The 20,304-nt window shown below is 44.7% G+C and overlaps 1 protein-coding gene across 2 annotated transcripts in view; it reads left to right on the plus strand.

Annotated features, from left to right (window-relative positions):
- The first annotated feature begins 1,494 nt into the window (after positions 1 to 1,494).
- Positions 1,495 to 20,304, plus strand: part of vps54 (VPS54 subunit of GARP complex) — a 38,610-nt gene continuing 19,800 nt past the window's right edge. The window contains exons 1-12 of one of the 2 annotated variants that reach the window (XM_056584873.1): positions 1,525 to 1,772; positions 7,008 to 7,185; positions 8,192 to 8,433; positions 8,983 to 9,067; positions 11,482 to 11,516; positions 12,054 to 12,188; positions 13,306 to 13,691; positions 14,050 to 14,176; positions 14,513 to 14,542; positions 15,554 to 15,661; positions 16,139 to 16,194; positions 16,692 to 16,788. In XM_056584873.1, coding sequence (XP_056440848.1) covers positions 7,035 to 7,185; positions 8,192 to 8,433; positions 8,983 to 9,067; positions 11,482 to 11,516; positions 12,054 to 12,188; positions 13,306 to 13,691; positions 14,050 to 14,176; positions 14,513 to 14,542; positions 15,554 to 15,661; positions 16,139 to 16,194; positions 16,692 to 16,788 — 1,452 coding nt within the window. In that variant the 5' untranslated portion in view covers positions 1,525 to 1,772; positions 7,008 to 7,034. Of the gene's footprint in view, positions 1,773 to 7,007; positions 7,186 to 8,191; positions 8,434 to 8,982; positions 9,068 to 11,481; positions 11,517 to 12,053; positions 12,189 to 13,305; positions 13,692 to 14,049; positions 14,177 to 14,512; positions 14,543 to 15,553; positions 15,662 to 16,138; positions 16,195 to 16,691; positions 16,789 to 20,304 lie in introns of both variants that reach the window. The other variant, XM_056584874.1, reaches the window with a different exon arrangement.

Genomic DNA, 20,304 nt, shown 5'->3' on the forward strand with positions numbered 1-20,304 from the left:
CTATGATTAGATCTGTGTTTGATTATGGGTGTATAGTGTATGGGTCAGCCGCAGTGTCTCTCTTGAGAAAGCTGGACATGATTCAGGCTAAGGCATTAAGGGTATGCAGTGGGGCTTTTAAATCATCACCAGTGCCTGCCCTGCAGGTAGAAATGGGGGAAATGCCACTGGAGTTGAGAAGGAAACATTTGATGGGGAACTATTGGGCTAATCTGCGAGGGCACAGTGAGTCTCACCCCACAAAAGGAGTGTTGAAAGAGTGCTGGGTTTATGGGAAGTGTGAGAGGAATCATTTTGGTCGGGTGGGGAATGATATAGCGAAAGAGTTTGGTGTGGGTGAATTGAAGCTTAGTCCAACAGTGGTATATCCATTAATGCCGCCATGGAGGATGGTGTGGCCAGAGGTGGACTGGTTTGTGTTGGGTATAAAGAAGAGAGAGAGAGAACAGATAGACCTGGCTAGTGTTTTTAATATTCATCTTCTTATAGAGTACAGTGAGTATGTTCATGTTTTTACAGATGGTGCCAAACAACCTGAGACAGGAGCGACAGGGTTTGGAGTAGTTGTTCCATCAAAAAGAATAGAGTTTAATAGAGGAACATCAGATAATTTAAGCGTTTATACAGTGGAGATGTTGGGGGTGCTGGTCGCTTTAAAATGGGTGGAATCAAGTTCAGTTGGAAAAATTGTGATCTGTACAGATTCAGCATCAGTTTTGGCAAGTATGAGGTCTTTTTATTCAAGTAGTCGCCAAGGTTTGTTGTATGAAGTTCTACAGTCGATTACGAGAATCGTTCAGCAGGGGAGGCAAATACATTTTTTATGGGTTCCAGCTCATGTAGGGGTGAAGGGAAATGAGAAAGCCGATAAGATGGCGAAGAAGGCATTGGAGAAGGAAAAAGTAGAAATGAATATCAGTTTAAGTAAGGCAGAAGTTAAAAGCCTGATATGGGGAAAAGTTAACAAGATGTGGCAAGACAAATGGGACAGTGAGGAGAAAGGGAGATATTTATATAATATTCAAAAAAGTGTTAATGTTAAAATAAGGTATAGTGGTCAGAGGAAGGATGAACAAATTTTGATTAGGTTAAGGTTGGGGCACAGTGCACTAAATAAAACAATGAATTTGATAGGAAAACACCCCACTGGATTATGTGAGGGGTGCCAGGTAGAGGAGACAGTGGAACATGTTTTAATGAACTGTAGTGGTTATGGGATGGAGAGGGAAAGTATGAAAAATCAATTGAGAGAATTGGGTATGCAGGAGTATACTTTGGAAAATATTTTAAGTTTAATGAAGAGGAATTGTATAAAAGTATTGTTTGGCTTTTTGAGAGAAACAGGGTTATATGGTAGGATATAGAGTAGAAAGAAGGTGTGAATGAGTGAGTGTTTGGATATTTTTGTTTTTGATTCATTAACTGGATCAGAAGAGGGCGGTAATGCACCAAGTTGTGGATGCCAACCGCCGAAAAACCCCCAGAAGAAGAAGAAGAAGAAGAAGGGGGCGGTAGTGGGGCATGTTGAGAGAGAAGCAGTTGAGAGAGAAGCAGTTGAGAGAGAAGCAGTTGAGAGAGAAGCAGTTGAGAGAGAAGCAGTTGAGAGAGAAGCAGTTGAGAGAGAAGCAGTTGAGAGAGAAGCAGGGAGACACTCCATGCTGCAGTGCATCATGGGTAATTCACCGGTAGTTTACTGTGTGCTCCTCCTGTCAGACCTGTATTTCTGTGATGTCGAACAGGAGATTTGACTACCGCTGTGATCCAGACGACAGGTACGGATGAGACCGAAGCCCCGCCGTGATATCGAAACAGGCGGTGGCAGACCGTTGAAGTATGAGTCCTGAACTAACGCCTCACTTGCAGTGTAGGGGCTAGCAGCGAGCTAGGTAGCTCCAGGGTTAGCCTCTCCACTGACAGTCTACGTGTAACCCTGCTAGCTGTTGACAACATTAGCCTTCACTCAGTGGATCTCCAGGTCCAATGGTTCACTTTCTCTTCACAGGGAGAACAGCAAGCTGTCTGCCCGTGAAGAATGGTCTGGTCGTCATTAAACGTAGTCCTATTTAATTTGTATAACTGTTAGGGTAAAGAAGCTTATTAGTTAGCCTGTGTTTTCTCAGTTGCCATTGACTTATTTTGCTTCATTAATTAGTCAGGTTACATTGTGTATCATCACATGGGTGAGGAGCTATCATCCCCATGCCCGCTAAAGCAGATGACTTCTGACTAATGGGTCTGGGACAAAATGTGGTTTAACTAAGCATGGGGACCTATAGATGGACTTCTATAATAGGTCCATGATGGAAACTCTTGGATGGCGAGTGGAGCTGTACTGCAATCTTCAAACAATGACGATTAAATAATAATGACCTAGTACTTCTGGTTGCACATGAGACCCATGACGTTGGTATTTCAGTGTTTGTGCTAGTTGTCACATGACATGTGTTTCAACTACTAGAGGATTGAGTTTGGTGGTTGAGGCTGTACTGGACAGTGCACACATCGTTTCCATGCCAAACTTAATCCGATTAAAAACCATAGTTCGACTATGCACCTCAATTGGCCAACTGCAATTGTCAGATTATACATGGCGGTGAGAAAATCAATTAATAGGCCAAAGCATGTCATACCCCGGTACGATAGGTGGCGTCGGTCAGTTCGCCAAGAAGAGACGTTCAGAATCGTTTGTTCGTTCGTTCAGTCGAGTTCCCGGTAGCGGTGGATCAAATCATGGAATACACAGTTCTCAGCAGAGTCAGTCAGACTCGGCTCCACCCTCGTTGTCATTCTCAAACGATCGTGGAAGTCGGTCATCAATCAACACAACATTACAACTTTAACCAAACGCAGCGGGATGGTGGGTGTAGTTGATTATTGGATGTTTAACATATCAGCAAGATAATAGACTTGATTTAGCAAAGATGGTGGAGAACGAATCATGAAAGATCGAGACAGATTGATGAGACATTCAAATGTTTGATTCATCTGGCATGACACAGAAAGTACAAAGACAGCATGCATTTACCATTTCACTGATATTGAATCGTTTTATCGTACCCTCGCTCACTAAGCCTCTTCCCTCTTCACCACTCAGTCAGTGAACGAACAGCGACCGTCGGCGACTAGTGGGTCTGGGGTAGGGCTGGGATAAACGATTATTTTTTAAACGATTCATCAAGCGATTATTTTTTCGATGCATCGATTAATCTAACGATTCATTTTTTCAGTCCGATTCGATTTCGATTATCGATTATCTCCCCATTAATTGACTAATAGCAATTTATACATGTTGATTGACATAAAATATGAATTCCTTAACATTTCAATACAGTTCAAAGTAATGCAATTCTACGGTGCTCGGTCATCTGCAGCTGGTTCCAGGTGGCGCCTCTTCAGGTGCTGGTGAATTGCCGTGGTGCTAGAATGGAAAGTCATCTCCATTTTGCAAAGACGACATATCACGGAATCGTTTCCTTTTACATTAAATAATTCCCATACTTAGAGGAACGAGTGCGTGGCGCCTTGCACTTATGAAAGTCTGGGGAGCCACTCGCGTTGCTACTACGCTCCGGCGCCGCCCATCTTTTTTTCTTTTTTTTTATCGACGCACATTTTTCGCGTCGACGTAATTTATGCGTCGACGTAATCGATTACGTCGACGCGTCGTCCCAGCCCTAGTCTGGGGTGGAGTCGAGTCTGAGAACGAACGAGACGAACAAGAGAGAAGAATCAGTTTGGTTCGTTCTTGTTAAAGATTCGTTCTTTCGAACTGATTCGGTCGCGAACGACCCATCACTAGTACCCATTTCAACTCGTGTTATGGAGCCACCGACTGACCCCTTAACGTCATCAGCTCAGTTCACTTCGGGTCCATGTAATTTCTCCGACGCTCCATTGTTCCGACCTCTTGGTCGTATGCGGACTCCTCTGGCGGAGCAGCTCCTCCGGCGGCGGAGCAGCTCCTATGGCGGGAGTCCGCATACGGTAACAATTCCTTTCACCTCCAATCTGGACTTCAGAGAGTCGAAGCCAGAGTTCCTTTCCCCCCCAATTCCTTCTCCACCATGGCCGAGATAACCCCGACTACGAGTCCTTAATGTTGTGGAAGAATATCCCCGTCAGTTCGGCCGCGGTGCAATGAATGAATAAAGACCATAAACACAACGGAAGAAAAAAACATTTATTTTGACAGATGTGCCCGAAGTTATGGTGTGTTCCTGAATCCTTGGACGCCAGCCTTCTGAGTTGCACTTTTGACGTAACTTCCGATCTCGGAGCATTTATATCGTTCCCGTTCGATTTTGTGATTGTGTCATGAAATTGGCTAGTCGTTGTTTATTGTTAGCTACATTAGCCTCTTTAGCAAACCAGCTTGAAAACAAACACCACAACTTAACATTGTATTGTACACACAGCAAGACCGTGCAATGCATAAATTGGTGACCGGAATAAAGTAGCAATGTAATCAAGTGTGTAAGAGCATTTAAAATTGACGTTAAAATGACCAACATGGTACAAATACAAAGAAAATAAATCTCTTCACAGGCGCAGCCATTTTTGTTGAGAGCGTCATCACTGCTCTCGTCTACTCCCAGAATTCCGAGAGATGAAGACAAAAAGGGGGCGTGCCTCCGAGAAATGGCGCAAGAAAGCTGGGAGATTTCCCGACTTCCGAATCCCAGGCTTTCCTGAATCCTTGGAAGCCTGGCGTCCGAGGATTCAGGAACACACAATTATGAGAAACCGGACTTGACCCTTACCCTAGTCCTACTAAACTGTATAAATTAATCTTAATAATCCAATCATAGTCGGACTAACCCAATAATTTCATTTTCTTGAATCATGTAAACGCACTGGACAGGAGGTTACTACCAACTACTAGGGCTGCTCGATTAGGAAAAAAAATCATGATCACGATTATTTGGGTCAATATTGAAATCACGATTATTCAAACGATTATTTTTGAGTTTGAAAACATGATGTATTTATTCAGCATGTCTCTCCCAAAAAACACTTTGTAACTGAGAACTTTGAAATTTCGCCTTAAAAAAATACACAAAAGGGTCAAGAAAATGTTCAAACTAAAATAATATACAGATATGTATCCAGCTGTTCTTTCTATAAAACATTTAATAAAAAAAAAAAACAAATAATCGATTACCATATACATTTTGTGATCTTTTGACGCTAACATCGAAATCGCGATCAAAATTAGATTAATCGCCCAGCCGTACTACCAACCTATCTCCTCATCTACCCCCCTCTCTAGTCGGGCATGTTACAGACCTGTCGGTTGTAATGTAACCAGTCCCAATCTCTCTCTGTGCCATGTGTCAGATTATTTTGTGTCAATGTGGGAGCATGGTCGGCATGACGATATGGTCATAATTTATCAGTGGATTGAGATGAGAACCATTTGAAGATGTTTCTAGAGAACATGTGTATACCTAAGAAATGACCAAACGGTATACATCGGGTTCGTCTGTCTAATTAGCTGTAATTAGGGCCAGATGATGTCGTTATTACAAAGCCAAGCACAGAGGGCCCTTACTTGGCACCAGTCTGATAACAACAACGTTCTCTGTAACAATATTCACCAAGCATTGATATGGAAATACCAAAAATGTACTCTAACTAGTTCTAAGAGAGCTTTTTTGGTACATCCCTAAAGTTTCATATACTGAGGCGAAGGGCTCCAGGTGACCTAATGTGTCAGGTGTGGACTCAAGGCTTAGCGCAATGCTGAGTGCTGGACACCAGTTTGTATTCCCCTGCGCAGTCTTCAGTTCCTTTTAATATTACTATTTTTGGGGGCACTCTTTTTGGGGAATCTGCATTTGTTTCTGTTCCTGTTTCTGTGATCATAGCATATGTTGCCTGTCTTCTCTGTGTTCTGGTGTTTTTCTAAAGCCTTTAGGTGTTAGGTTTTATTTAATTGATTTGATGCAGATTATGAAAACGACCATAATTCCAATACGGGCAGGAAACTGATTAGGATTTTATAGCTATCGCTTTACGTCTGCAGTGTAATTCAAATAAGGGGCTTTTATTGTTATTCTAAACAGGTCACCAATAAAAAACACATTACATAGAGCTAAACATTGGTTATGGTTTGCTTTTAACCTTTAAACTTAACCTTCATTGTAAAATATTTTATATCTCAAATTATTTTGGTTCCTGTTCGTGTTCCAGGGTTTACAGCCCTTTATGGAGAAAGCTGATCCATACGTTGATCTACGATATGGTGTTTCACAGTTTCCATCAGCAATGCACTGATGACTCAGTATATTTTTTTGAAGACTGACCAAAATGGGTCAAACTCAAAAATAAGTAGAAAATATTTTTAGTATGTGACAATGATTTGCTGCCCAGGCTTTTTTGTTCAGTGGCTGATGGTTTAAAGATGGGAGGTGTCTGGAACTGAACGGTGGTGCTTAAGCCCATCATTTCTTAAAGGAGCTTTATGGAATACATTTACATTACATAAAAATCGTGCAACAATGCTCCAGGCCGTATGATTTCCTTTTTAAAAGATATAGAAATAGATGAGAGAAACAGTTTTTATTTACGTTCAACACAGTATGAATGTTCTGCAGCCACTGAGGGACATCATCCAAGTACACAGTTAGGATCTCTGCTGCCTCTCCAGCAGCGGAGATGTGACTTGGCTGGTGCATATGTGAACGTTCCATCTAGGGTCCGCCATGATTTATAATGGTCTGACCGGCCGTGGTCGACGGTCCCTGCAAACAGAACTAAACTGCTTTTAACCCAGAGATGCCTGGGTCCAACCCTTCTCTCCTCCTCTAGTATTTGCTCCGTGTCCCACGCTCCAGCTTCACTGCAGCAAAGGAGCACCTGGGTCGTTCATAGTGCCTAGTGTTAAAGAAACATTGAAGCTGCTCAATGCATTCATTCTGAAGCCCTCAGCAGAGGGTTATACACCTCAGACACCTCATGAAGACCACCGCAATCTAACTTGTGTGCGTGTGTGCGTGTGCATGCAGCTAGTCTCCTGGAGGAGTTCCGATGCCATGGCGTCCGGCCACGGCTCCTCCACAGCGCCCCACACAGGGGCTGGGGGACGAGACGGGATCTACTGCAAGGAGCGGAACGCCTCCTCGCCGCCACGGCAACACCCAGGCCGATCGCTGCCTGACGTCTGCCCCAAGGAACCCACCGCCGGTCAGCCAGCACGCACGCACGCACGCACGCACGCACGCACGCACGCACCATGCACGCACACGCACACACCCCTCAGAACACCCACCTCCAAACCAACCAAACACACACCCCTCAGACCACCCACCTCCAAACCAACCAAACACACACCCCTCAGACCACCCACCTCCAAACCAACCAAACACACACCCCTCAGACCACCCGCCTCCAAACCAACCAAACACACACCCCTCAGACCACCCGCCTCCAAACCAACCAAACACACACCCCTCAGACCACCCGCCTCCAAACCAACCAAACACACAACCCTCAGACCACCAGCCTCCAACCACACGCGCACACACACAGCTCCAACCACACGCACACACACACCTCCAACCACACAGGCACACAACCCTCTGACCACACCCCTCCAACCACATTCCTCAAACCATACACACACACACCTCCAACCACACACATACCTCTAACCACACACATACCTCTAACCACACACATACCTCCAACCACACATACCTCCAACCACACACATACCTCCAACCACACACATACCTCCAACCACACACATACCTCCAACCACACACATACCTCCAACCACACACATACCTCCAACCAATCACGCACCCACCTCCAACCAATCACGCACCCACCTCCAACCAATCACGCACCCACCTCCAACCAACCACGCACCCACCTCCAACCAACCACGCACCCAGCTCCAACCAACCACGCACACAGCTCCAACCAACCACGCACCCACCTCCAACCAACCACGCACACAGCTCCAACCAACCACGCACACAGCTCCAACCAACCACGCACACAGATCCAACCAACCACGCACACAGCTCCAACCAACCAACCACGCACACACCTCCAACCAACCACGCACACACCTCCAACCAACCACACACACACGGCTCCTACCAAACACACGCACCTCCGACCACACACGCCTAACTCCAGCCCCCCAGACGCCGTGTGACCGTGTCCGTCTCTCCGGTCCCAGGCGAGGCACGGGGCCTGCGTGAGGGTCCCTCAGTGGTGTCGGAGCACGGCCGCTGGACGGTGTACAGCTCCAAGGTCAACCTGCCGGCTGCGCTCAACGACCCGCGGTTGGCCAAGCGCGAATCTGACTTCTTTACCAAGTCCTGGGGCCTGGACTTCGCTGACACGGAGGTCATGCCCTCCTTCTACCTGCCTAACATCAGCAGGGAGGACTTCGGCCCATACCTGCAGGAGACAGCCCAGGTACACAGCACCCTCTGGAACCGAGCCAATAACGTTGCAGAAACATTGGGGTTGTTATGGAAATGATATTCATTTGGATTTTTTACATGATGTTGTTCCAGAGGTTAATGTTAAGGGAAGACAAATGGTGGTGATCTCCATTATGATGGTAATAACAGTCCACATGCTGCAGTTGGCAAACCTTCTTATGTACGGTTCTGGAGACTCCTGTGATCAGGGTCCCATAGAAACCTTCACCTCCAGAACACACCTGGATGCCCTGTTTGATCTCGGTCTGTGTTTCCTTCATAGCCGGCCCACTACGCGTTTCATAACGGATCCGGGGAGAACCCCGATGATGTCGTGTTTCATAACGGACCAGGGATGAACCCCTGTTTTATCGTGTTTCATAACGGATCCGGGGTCAACCCCTGTGTTAACGTGTTTCATAACGGACCCGGGGTGAACCCCTGTGTTATCGTGTTTCATAACGGACCCGTGGTGAACACTGATGTTAGCGTGTTTCATAACGGACCCGGGGTCAACCCCGATGTTCTTGTGTGTTCGCAGAGGGAGCGGATCCACGAGCGCTGCAAGGCGATCTGTCCCAACAAAGATGGAGTGGAGGCCGTCTCCAGTATCAACCAGAACAACGGTATACATCATTTAATACTGGTCGCCATGGCAGCGACTCTGGTACAGGCATAACGCCACTAAAATGAATGACTCAACCAAGCACACCTTAACGGGATCTGCTCTCTTAAATGTTCCCAATGACCCTTCTTCCATGGTCTGACCGGCCAGGTGTCCCTCATCAGGCTGATTATGGTCTGCTGCTTTATATACCTGGGCTCGGAGCACCTGCTCTGCATACGATTGTTACCAAGTCATTAGTTAACACACGGTCAGGCCACGTTTATACGTAGCAGGGTATTTATAGAAACGAATATTTCCCCCCCTCCGTTTTCAAAAATAACATTGTGCACACATCGTTTTCAAAAAAGTTGTGGTTTACATCAAAACACATAAATACGCAGTTGAGCGCAATTAAAGCCATGCAAGCCAATCAGAATCCGCAGAATCAACAACGAATAACACGAGCGTCTTCCTGTAACAAACAAACTGTAAACATAGGGCGCTCATATGACGTTAAGCATTTCCTGGCGCATAATGTGACGCTTCAGAACCTAAAACCCTGTTTCCCCCCGTTGACACGACAACACATAACCAGCGTTTTCAGAAATCTCCACTTTGGCCGGAGTTTTTAGAAATGATCGTTTTCTGTGACAAAAACTGCGTTTTCGTGTAAATGAGGCCAAACCGCGTGGAAATATCTGCGTTTTCCCTTGGTGTAAACGGGGCCTCATTGTTGGGAAGGATACTTTTAAAATGTATCCAGTTACAGAATATGTGCCCAAAAATGTAACGTGTAACGTATTCCGTTACATCACTCTGAGTATTGTTTTCTGAATACTTGGATTACTTCCATATTGAATTGCATTTTAAAAGTGTAGGAATGCGGCATCAAATCCTGCTACCTAAACAGGCCTATTCTGGTTTGTTCTTCTGTTCAAACTGAGTCTCGGTGAAAGTGCACTATATTCTATAATTTGCTGTAGAGGAACAAAGACTATAAGGGTATGTTTATGCGAAAGATATTTGCCATTACATTAAAAATCCCTGCGCTAAGTGCATAGGTGTTGCCTATAAAATCACCTTGAAATAAAAAGTGTCTGTGAAAGTAAATACGATTGTATTTACTTTTAATCATGGATATCAAGCGGGCTTCACTCGTTGTGAAATTGATTTGTTTCATACAGTTGTGGACCGGTTGAACTCCTTCTCCCTCATCCTGGTGCTGAATGTGTTAAATGCATCAGCATTTTTATGTGTGTTTTCCAGCATACATTTTATGTGGGTGTCATTTTCACCCGGCGGTCCGACAATGTGCTGCTAGTCTTGAAGTTACCGCTAATCAAACAATAATTCCCATAATGCACGCAGCTGAGCGGGTGCCTGTTACTTCCAAACCCCGTACTCAGTGGTGGGTAGTACCGTGTTACAAGTAACGCAAATGAGTAAAAAATTACTTATACAAGTACTTTTCACCATCCCTTTTTAAGTCTGTAGTTTTCTCTTACTCGAGTAAATATTTGATTTACAGTCCTACTCTTTACTCAATTGCATTTTCCATTGTGCCTTCATTAAAATTAGTATTTTGATAAACACATTATCTTCGTTGACTGTAATACAAGCATACACGTCGTGGATGCAGACGCGCAGGAAGATATTTTCGGCAGGGGGTGCGGGATTACGGTCCATGTAGAGTTTATATAATTCTAAAGATACTACTGTCTCTTATGCGTAGGCTGGACCGCAATCGCGTGAAGACAAATCTGATTGGCTAATCAGCTAACCAAGCCAGCCTTGTTAGAGTTTAATTGGTTGTGTACCTACAAAACTTGCTTTGCACAGAGCAGAAATTAATTTAGGTTTTTAGTGTAAATTTGTTTGAAATTAAATTACATTTTTTGTTGTATGTTTAATGAACAATACACACAATGAAGCAACTTGTGAAGAAATGTTTTAAGGGATCACGTCTGCGCCGAGTAGATGCACAGAGAGTTGAAACAGCGCTTGTCCGGTCTGCTCACAAGAAGGTTTCTTTGGCCAGTTACTGTGATTAAACACGAGTTGTTCATTGTTCACAATGTATCGTTTTTCATGGGGAAAATGAGATGCGTCCCCGGGACGCATGGATAGTGAGTTTATTGCGTCCTTTCAGATTTTAATGCGTCAGGGACGCAGGACGCGTACCTAGCAACATCACTGCATAGGTCTATGTCTATAGGTCTATTTCCATAGATCTGTCCAAAGGTGTCCGTCTATAGGTCTATGTCTATAGGTCTGTCCATAGGTCTATGCATGAATGTGGCAGACCCATAATTAGATCTGAGTGACACCTGTGTTTGTCCTACGACGATCCATCTGTGAAAAGGGTGTTCATTTCAATGTGCCAATGGATCTTCATTTCTCTCACGCTCTCTCTCTCTCACGCTCTCTTTCTAGAAAAATCCAGGGCTGAGTTGGAACAGGTCCCAAAGGTAAGAGGGCAACTTCCTTGTCACGCTATTTTATGACTTTGTTTGGATCAGGCCTTGCACACACACTACTTGTGTCTTTGACTCACCCTGGACTCGTGTTATTGCGGTGAGTCTTAAAATCCCCATCCAGGTCTTAAAGCTAGGGTAGGCCGCTAGCCAGAGGGAACTTCATTTGGAAGGAATCCAACTGAAAACATCCTCCCCCAAAGCCACTCCCCCAATACACAGGACCAGCTCTCTAGCTCATGGAATGCTAGCAGTCTGGTCCTGACCAATAAGACTGGGGCAGAGTTCATAGGTAGCGGGGGAGGTACATAGACACAGGGAAGCCATCCAATCTTTTGGAAGCCTTCCAAATAATTATTACGGACCTGCGACAGCCCCAGATACCAGTCTTTCCTCTTTTTTTATATGCGATTGTAAAAACCTAAAATGTAATCTCAGGAACCACCCCACCTTTGGTGAGACACAGGAGCCCACTGCAGGCCCTTGTCATGTCTTGTCTATGCCAACTGACGGACGTCTTGTGCATGGCAGATCTTCATGAGGCCTGAGTTTGCGCTGGAGGACTCGGCCACCTTCAACGCCGTGCTGCCCTGGTCCCACTTCAACAGCGCTGGGGGGTGCAAGAGCAGCCGGGACATGGCCTCCTCCAGACTGCTGCAGGAGAAGGTAGGAATCATTAGATGATCTGATGGTAGGTAAGAACCCTCTGATTTGATTCGCCTGTGGGAACGGAACCAAGGCAGCCCGTTGCCTTTGAGTAGGGAGTGAGGATAGCAGCTGTGTGAGTTGTCATCAGATGGTGTCATGAAGATGGGCCATGCACCTCATGGGTAGGTAGACATGAGTGAGGTTACAGTCAGTAAAGGTTTTGTTAGTGAATGAGTAGAAGATAATAATTAGATGTGATAGACATCAGGCTCCTCAGACATCAGGCCAGGTTGGGGCTGTTAAAAGCTCCGGTGAAGCTTCTAGCTGGCGAACATGTAGGTGTCAGTGTTGGCCAACTACAGCAAACCTTCTGATATTGGGCGTTGGTGTTTCTTTTGGCGGTTTGCAAGCATCTTCATGGACTGCTCAGAGTGTTTGGGAAACAGTTAGCCTCCACAGAGTGGGGGTACCATCAATAGGAGCAGCTGAGAGAGACTAACCCCTGTCAGGGAACACACTATCCACCTTTCACACAGTAGATATATTTAGAAATGTAAAACCCAAACTACATCATATGGGTAATTATATGAGTATTCTGGTAAGATCCAGTTATGAGTTGGCACATGCTGACGGTGTTTAAAGATCCCATATCACGCTTTTTTAGGGTTAATAATTGCATTTTGGGCTACTACTAGAATAGGGTTACATCCGTGTATGTTAGTAATACCCCTTATTATTCTCATACTGCACAATTTCTGCAAAACCATTTTCAGCCTCCTTCAAAAACTGTTTGTTTTGTATCATGTTGCAATAAGGCCCCCCTCCCGAGTAGCCCAGTCTGCTGTGATCGGAGGAACGCTTTGCTAGTACCGCGGAAAAATCACCCCCCCGAGAAGTCGTACACATTGCGGGTAGCCTGGAGGCGCGGCTTATGCACTTCAGCACCGCCCACTGCTAACCATAACAAACTGTTTCACCACTTATTGAGGGGCTTTCTCTGTGTTTAAATACAACCCCTGGCTTGGAATTGTTCTAGCTTAGCAGATGTAAACATGGATACATATGTCATTAAACAGTCTAAACAAAAGGGAAAAAGCCTGATATCAGCCCTTTAAGAGCCTTGTTGCGCCCCCAGCTCAGTCACTACCTGGATGTGGTGGAGGTGAGCATTGCCCGGCAGATCTCCCTGCGCTCGGAGGCCTTCTTCCACGCCATGTCGTCGCAGCACGAGCTGCAGGACCGGCTGCGCAGCACGCAGGGCGCTGTGGCCGTGCTGCGGGGCCGCACCGCCGCCATGGAGCGGGTCATGTGCCGGGGCCCGCTCAGCCTCCTGCGCACGGCCCTGGAGCGGGGCAACTGCGCACGGCTGTACGACAAGCTGAAGCTGATGGCGGCGGTGCACCAGACGCAGCCCACCGTGCAGCTGCTGCTCGCCACCTCCGAGTTCGTGGGCGCGCTGGAGCTCATTGCCACCACCAAGGAGGTGCTGCAGCAGGAGCTGCAGGGCATCCACAGCTTCAGGTAGGGACCCACACCAACTCCACACCACTGGACTCACACAGCCGTGGGGGAGCAGGAGCCCACCCTGACTGTCTTCATTTGTTAATGGAAAGACGAATTACTGAAGCGAGAACGTTGTTTCATATCCTCTTTAAAAGTCGCATGTTGGCTGCTCATTAATGTATGAAAAAAAAAATGATGTGTATTATATTGAGACGTGGAGCCCCAGGTGGACTCTTTGGTACTGCAACAGTGCACGATGTGCAGATAAGAATGTTTCATCTCGTCGTCTTGAGGTGGTCTTCTAACCCGGTGGATGTGGTCATGTGCTGAGCTCCTGCTTATTTCCCATTCTCTCTCTCCTACTATATCCTCTCAGACATCTTGGCTCCCAGCTGTGTGAGCTGGAGAAGCTCATCGACAAGATGATGGTGGAGGACTTCAGCATGTACACCCGCAGCGACCTGAACAGGAGCCTCAGAGAGGAGCCACATGTCCTGGAGAAGGTAACCCATTGATATAGGGTTGCTCCCCGCTGCAGGTGGAAGTGTGCTAGGTTAGCTGAGTGTCTGCTAGGTTAGCTGAGTGTCTGCTGGGTTAGCTGAGTGTCTGCTGGGTTAGCTGAGTGTCTGCTGGGTTAGCTGAGTGTCTGCTGGGTTAGCTGAGTGTCTGCTGGGTTAGCTGAGTGTCTGCTGGGTTAGCTGAGTGTCTGCTGGGTTAGCTGAGTGTCTGCTGGGTTAGCTGAGTGTCTGCTGGGTTAGCTGAGTGTCTGCTGGGTTAGCTGAGTGTCTGCTGGGTTAGCCGAGTGTCTCAAACTGACCATGTGCCCACCACCACCACAGGGGCATCAGCTGAATGCCGTCTCAGAGAAGGTGGGGTTTGGAAGCATAAGTAATCTGTCACTGTCTATAAATGAAGGGATTTGATCATGTTGTATTTAATTTATCGTCTAGTCGAATGGCAATGTGGTAAATTTGACGATCTTTAAAGGGGACCTATTATGCTTTTTCGACTTTTTTGACCTATAAACGTTGTTATAATGATTGATAGTCATGTTTAACCATAAACAAAAAACGATGTAGATTTTCAGGAAACTCTTCCTCTCATCTGGGCGCATTCAGCATTCTCTGTCAACGCTCGGTTTCGTCCTTCTCCGCCCCCTCCTGCCAACCCAACTCCGTTATGATTGGTTACCTTCCTTGAAGCGCGCGCGGGCAGATTTGACCAGGCATATGGGGGCGCGGCAGGAGTGCCTCTACGTAGATGATTTCCCGGAAGTAAATCGCAAACGTTGTCCCGAGTGTTTAGCGTTCTGCACAGCCACCCCAAGGAATACGTCGAAATGCATGTACGTCATTATTTGACACTTAAGTATGGTTAAACATGACTATCAATCATTATAACAACGTTTATAGGTCATAAAAGTCGAAAAAGCATAATAGGTCCCCTTTAAATGCATGTTGGGTTGTTTTTGGTGTTTCCGTTGTAATGGGTCAGCCTGATAAAAACAAGTCATCCGATTATTCTGTAAATGCAACTGTTCAAAATACAATTCGGTTTGATTCAATCTGATTTAGTCTTGTGATTCTATGTAAAAAACAAAGCTTGATATCTTCCACAATCGAATCGGCCATCAACTCATTATTAAACCTGCACTATCTAACTTCCCAATAGCAGCCTCTAGTGGCTTAAGTGTACACTGCAGTTATAGCTGTGACATGTGGGGGGCTTTTATTCTTGAGAAACATTCTAGTTCAGATATGTTCTAATGGAGTAAATAGCTGCTGTAGAGATGGTACATAGTGCAGGTTTAAAATAACTCAAATAAAAAATATAGGAAATGCTTTGTATCTTTTATTTGTGTTTGTGTGTGTGTGTACCAGGAGCGTCTGGAGTCCCTGGTGTTTGGTCTGCTGCGTCAGAGGAAACTGGACTTCCTGGACATCTACAACGAGGAGATGATCCAGGCTGCCAAGGGCATCGTCACACAGGTGAGGAGCCCCACCACTAGCGTGCCGCTGCATTCAGTCCCCCCCCACCTGACCCCGTATGCTGGGTTAGTAACCACGACTCAGCCCCTTCTGGGGCTAAGTTCCCTTCGCCATGCTGGTTCACAAAGCCACCATGTTTCTGCCAGGTTATCTACCCACTTTACAATCAAACTGTTCATCTTTACCTGTCCTTAGTGTGTCGTTACTCACCTTTTCTAAGTTATAAAGATCCTCTGTTGTGCGCCAGACATGAGTCCCTCCCTCCACTCCATCACATCCTGCTCCCTTTATGATGCACCAGGAAATGATTCAATTATATCGTTTACAATCAACAATCAGGCTATAAATGCATATTTTTATAATGGGATTTATGATGAAGCTCAGGCCATTAAAAACTGCTTGAAATTAAATGTTCGTCTGAGGGGTTCTAGTGGACAGGGCACCAGGATGAGTCTCAGCCCATGTGTTGTCTTCCAGTGTGTGGTGGACAGTGTGGTCAACATCCCGGACATCGACACGGACGTCGTCACAAAGTAGGTACACGCATACGGACACTGGGTATGGTCTATCTGACAAAATATAACAAAGCAGTGAGAATCTCTAGTAGATTATTATTGTCCATCAGTTTGCACAACTTCCAGGAACTTGCAAACGAACAGAAATCTATCTGTTCCAGTGGCTTGCTTTGGTTCAGTTGCAAATGTTCAACTGAATTTCTTCAAATGTTTGATAGCATTTCTTATTTAGCCAAATAAAGAAAGGAACAACATACACTGATCAAAGCGCATGATCATCCCTCAACCACCGTCATCCCTCCTCATAAGTCTGTCCCACCCTACCAGATAATATCAACTCAACAGAAATACATTATTGAATGGAACTATCCGAGTGTAGATGTATCCATGGTAAAGGAGGGATTAGGATTCAACCACACCATGACTATTACAATAAAATGGTACCCACATGGTTATCATGTCGAGCAACACAACATGAGAGCCTGTGCTGAAGCATTGTGCGTGTGTCTCCGCAGGCTGGCGGACCAGATGCGACTGATGACCTTCCTCCAGTGGTTTGACCTTCTGCAGAGCGTCTTCAGCAGCTTCCTGCTCTTCCTCCAGAGGGTGAAGGTAAGCCGGCTCCTCTCCATCCACCCTTACACGGGCTCTCTGAAACCCGGTGAAATCCAGGATGGTTCCTGTGTGAGGTCTCTACTAATGTGGTCTACTGGGCTCTGGTGCATAAGAGGAGCAGACCTGGTGATATGGGCCACACCTGTCTGTCCCACGGTGACCTTGAAAAGGGTCTGTTGCTCTGCTCCAGATGAGAAAAATAGTGACGATTATAATGAAGAAACTTAGTAACTCATCTAAAAGACTCTTAAGACATGAAATACGATTAATTAAAAAGTGCATATGGTATACATAGACATACTTAGAATGAGAGGGTTTGATTGGATTAACCATGAAATTATTTACTATTGGTTAGATATCTCTAGTCAACAATCAATGTATTAAAGGAGACATATTATGGTGTTTTCCCAACAATTGAACAGAGTATTCAGTTCCAGAAAACCTGTTTTTGAAGCTGTTTGCTGGAAATAGAAAAAAATCTCGCCTACCACTATTCACCTCTGTTTCAGTCCCTACAGAATGCGCTGTTTCTCGTGTCTGTAGCTTTAATGCAAAATGAGCTGCTGCCCATTAACCAATGAGCTGTCAGAGTGAACCACAGCATGGAGTCGAAGTGATTGTTGCTTTTTGCGGAGTCTCTGAGCTCTATATCTATTAGGGGTGTAACGGTACATGTATTTGTATTGAACCGTTTCGGTACGGGGTGCTCGGTTCGGTACGGTGGCGTACCGAACGAGTTTCCATACGGACATATTAAGTAGAGGACCGCATGTGTGTGCACATGCACAGTTGCGCACACCGTAGCTGTGTTCGAAATTGTTCCCTATTCACTCACTCATTATTCCCTATATAGTGTTCATGATATAGTAGGGGTGTGACGATACACTCGGCTCACGAGACGAGACACGATATTGGGTTCACGAGAACGAGACGAGATTTTAAGAAAACTACAATGACAAAATATATGACTGGACCAACAGACTTTTATTTAACCAAGTCGCGCATGCATTTTGAAATGTTTTATTATAACTCTTTACATGCATGAAATTGAAACTAAAACTAAAATGTGTTAAAGTAAAATAAATTAAATTAAATAATTCTCTTTTTTCAAGTGCAAACAATATTATGTGCAAAACCAAATCAAAGTACCCAAAGGTACCTCGATTAAATGTATTTGTTTTCGCGGTTATTCAGCCTCTTCTTCTCCTCCGGAAAAACACGACCGCATTGCATTGTGGTATACGGGAGTAACATGTAGGGTATTTTAAGTGCATTATATAGTGCATGAAATTAACCACTGAGAATTCGAACACCACTACAAAATGGCGAGCACCCTATATAGTACACTATATCCGTGATAGGGAACGATTTCGAACACAGCTTATGGCTGCTTTCGATGCTTCCCCTCCTTCTCCTCCTCTTCTTTTCCTTCTCCTTCTTTAGGTTCTGGCAGCCTAGATGTAGCAAAGGCGCATTACTGCCTCCACAGGCGACAAATAGAAGTTTGGATAAATCACAAATCTCGCAAGACCGATACTAACGCGACAGGTAATATCGTCGAGGTTAATCTCGCGAGATCTCGTGGCACGAGATCTCGTCACACCCCTATGATATAGTGCACTATTTCGGGAACGAACAAACGAGAATTCGGACACTACGATCAACATTTCTAAACGTCATTTGCTTCAGTAAATTCGCCGGGTATTTGTGTGACGCAGACAGATGCGCCCACATCATGTAAACAAACCGGGCACTCACGAGGAAAGCTAGAGGTTTTATTGAAGTTGAATGTTACATTTCCTTGTTCAAGTTTTTTTAAATTAATTTTTAATGTTAAATATTCTATGTTAAATCCCAAATAAATTGTTGAGATTTCTAAACGAAAGCCGTAAACTCTTCTTCTCCTCCGGAAAAACACGACCGCATTGCATTGTGGTATACGGGAGTAACATGTAGGGCACATCATATGTACACTCAAATTTTGGGTATTTTAAGTGCACTATATAGTGCATGAGTAAAATTTAATCCGAGCAACAACTTGAAACTGTTTAGTGTTGCAATTGTTCAATTTTGCCCATGGAGAAAATATATTTTTTAAAGAAACAGTCTGAGCCAATGTTATTTATTTTTATTTCTAAATTTCAGAATCTTGTATTTATATTTTTTCGAGCAGAATTCTAGCTTTGTATTGTCTAATGTTCCTAATGTTAAAAGCAAAAAATTGTGTTATGAACAACTAGCACATTTATATCTTGCATTTTGTTTTCTTACTGTACCGAAAATGAACCGAACCGTGACCTCAAAACCGAAGTAGGCAAGGCAACTTTATTTATATAGCACTTTTCATACACAAGGCAGACTCAAAGTGCTTCACATATAAACATTAATAAATAAATAAACAATAAAATAAAATAATAGATAAGTAAAAGAAAACATATGCAAAGAAATGAGTAAAATAAAAAGTGCAATGCAGTGTATTTAAGATCAGATCAACAGTCTCTCTGGTATCCGCGTCGGGACTCCAACCCGACCTAAAGGAACTTGGTACTTTCTCTGGGACTCCAACCCGGATTCTAGTAACCCTTATCCTTTCTCTCTGGTATCAGATCATGTATCTTTCTGGTAAAAATAGAAAATTAAATTGAAAGTTAAAAAGGCTTTTTAGTAAGTAAAATTGAAAGTGCAATGTATTTACGATCAGATCAACAGTCTCTCTGGAACCCAAGTCAGGACTCCAATCCAGATTCTAGGACTCTAACCCAGTCAGAACTTGGAAACGTCTCCCACGGAGCTCGGTATGCCAACACCAGATGATGGCTCACTTTTTTCCTCTCAGATTCAACACAACCAATATCTGTGATTCCACGGCGGGAATCAAAACAACATAACTCTAACCACGAACCAAAGGAACACACGTCGGGACTCCAACCCGACCTAAAGGAACTTGGTCCTTTCTCTGGGACTCCAACCTGACCTAAAGGAACTTGGTCCTTTCTCTGGGACTCCAACCCGACCTAAAGGAACTTGGTCCTTTCTCTGGGACTCCAACCTGACCTAAAGGAACTTGGTCCTTTCTCTGGGACTCCAGCCCGACCTAAAGGAACTAGGTCCTTTCTCTGGGACCCCAACCTGACCTAAGGAACTTGGTCCTTTCTCTGGGACTCCAACCCAGATTCTAGGGCTCTAACCAAGACAGAACTTGGGTCTCAAACCCTTATCCTTTCTCTCTGGTATCAGATCATGTATCTTTCTGGTAAAAATAGAAAATAAAGGGAAAGTTAAAAAGGCATTTTAGTAAAATAAAGGCAAAGTATTTAAGATTTAGCAGAAAGCTAAAGCAAACATAAAAGTCTTCAATCTTGTTTTAAAGGTGCTTAGAGTTGAGGCAAGTCTTAAATCCTCAGTTTATTCCAGCTATTTGTTGCATAGTAACTAAATCCTGCTTTCCCATGTTTCGTGTTCACTCTGGGGATAATTAACAGATTGGTCTCAGAAGATCTTAGTGTTCTAGAA

Source organism: Gadus chalcogrammus, chromosome 3 (assembly GCF_026213295.1).
Source record: "Gadus chalcogrammus isolate NIFS_2021 chromosome 3, NIFS_Gcha_1.0, whole genome shotgun sequence".
NCBI lineage: Eukaryota > Metazoa > Chordata > Actinopteri > Gadiformes > Gadidae > Gadus > Gadus chalcogrammus.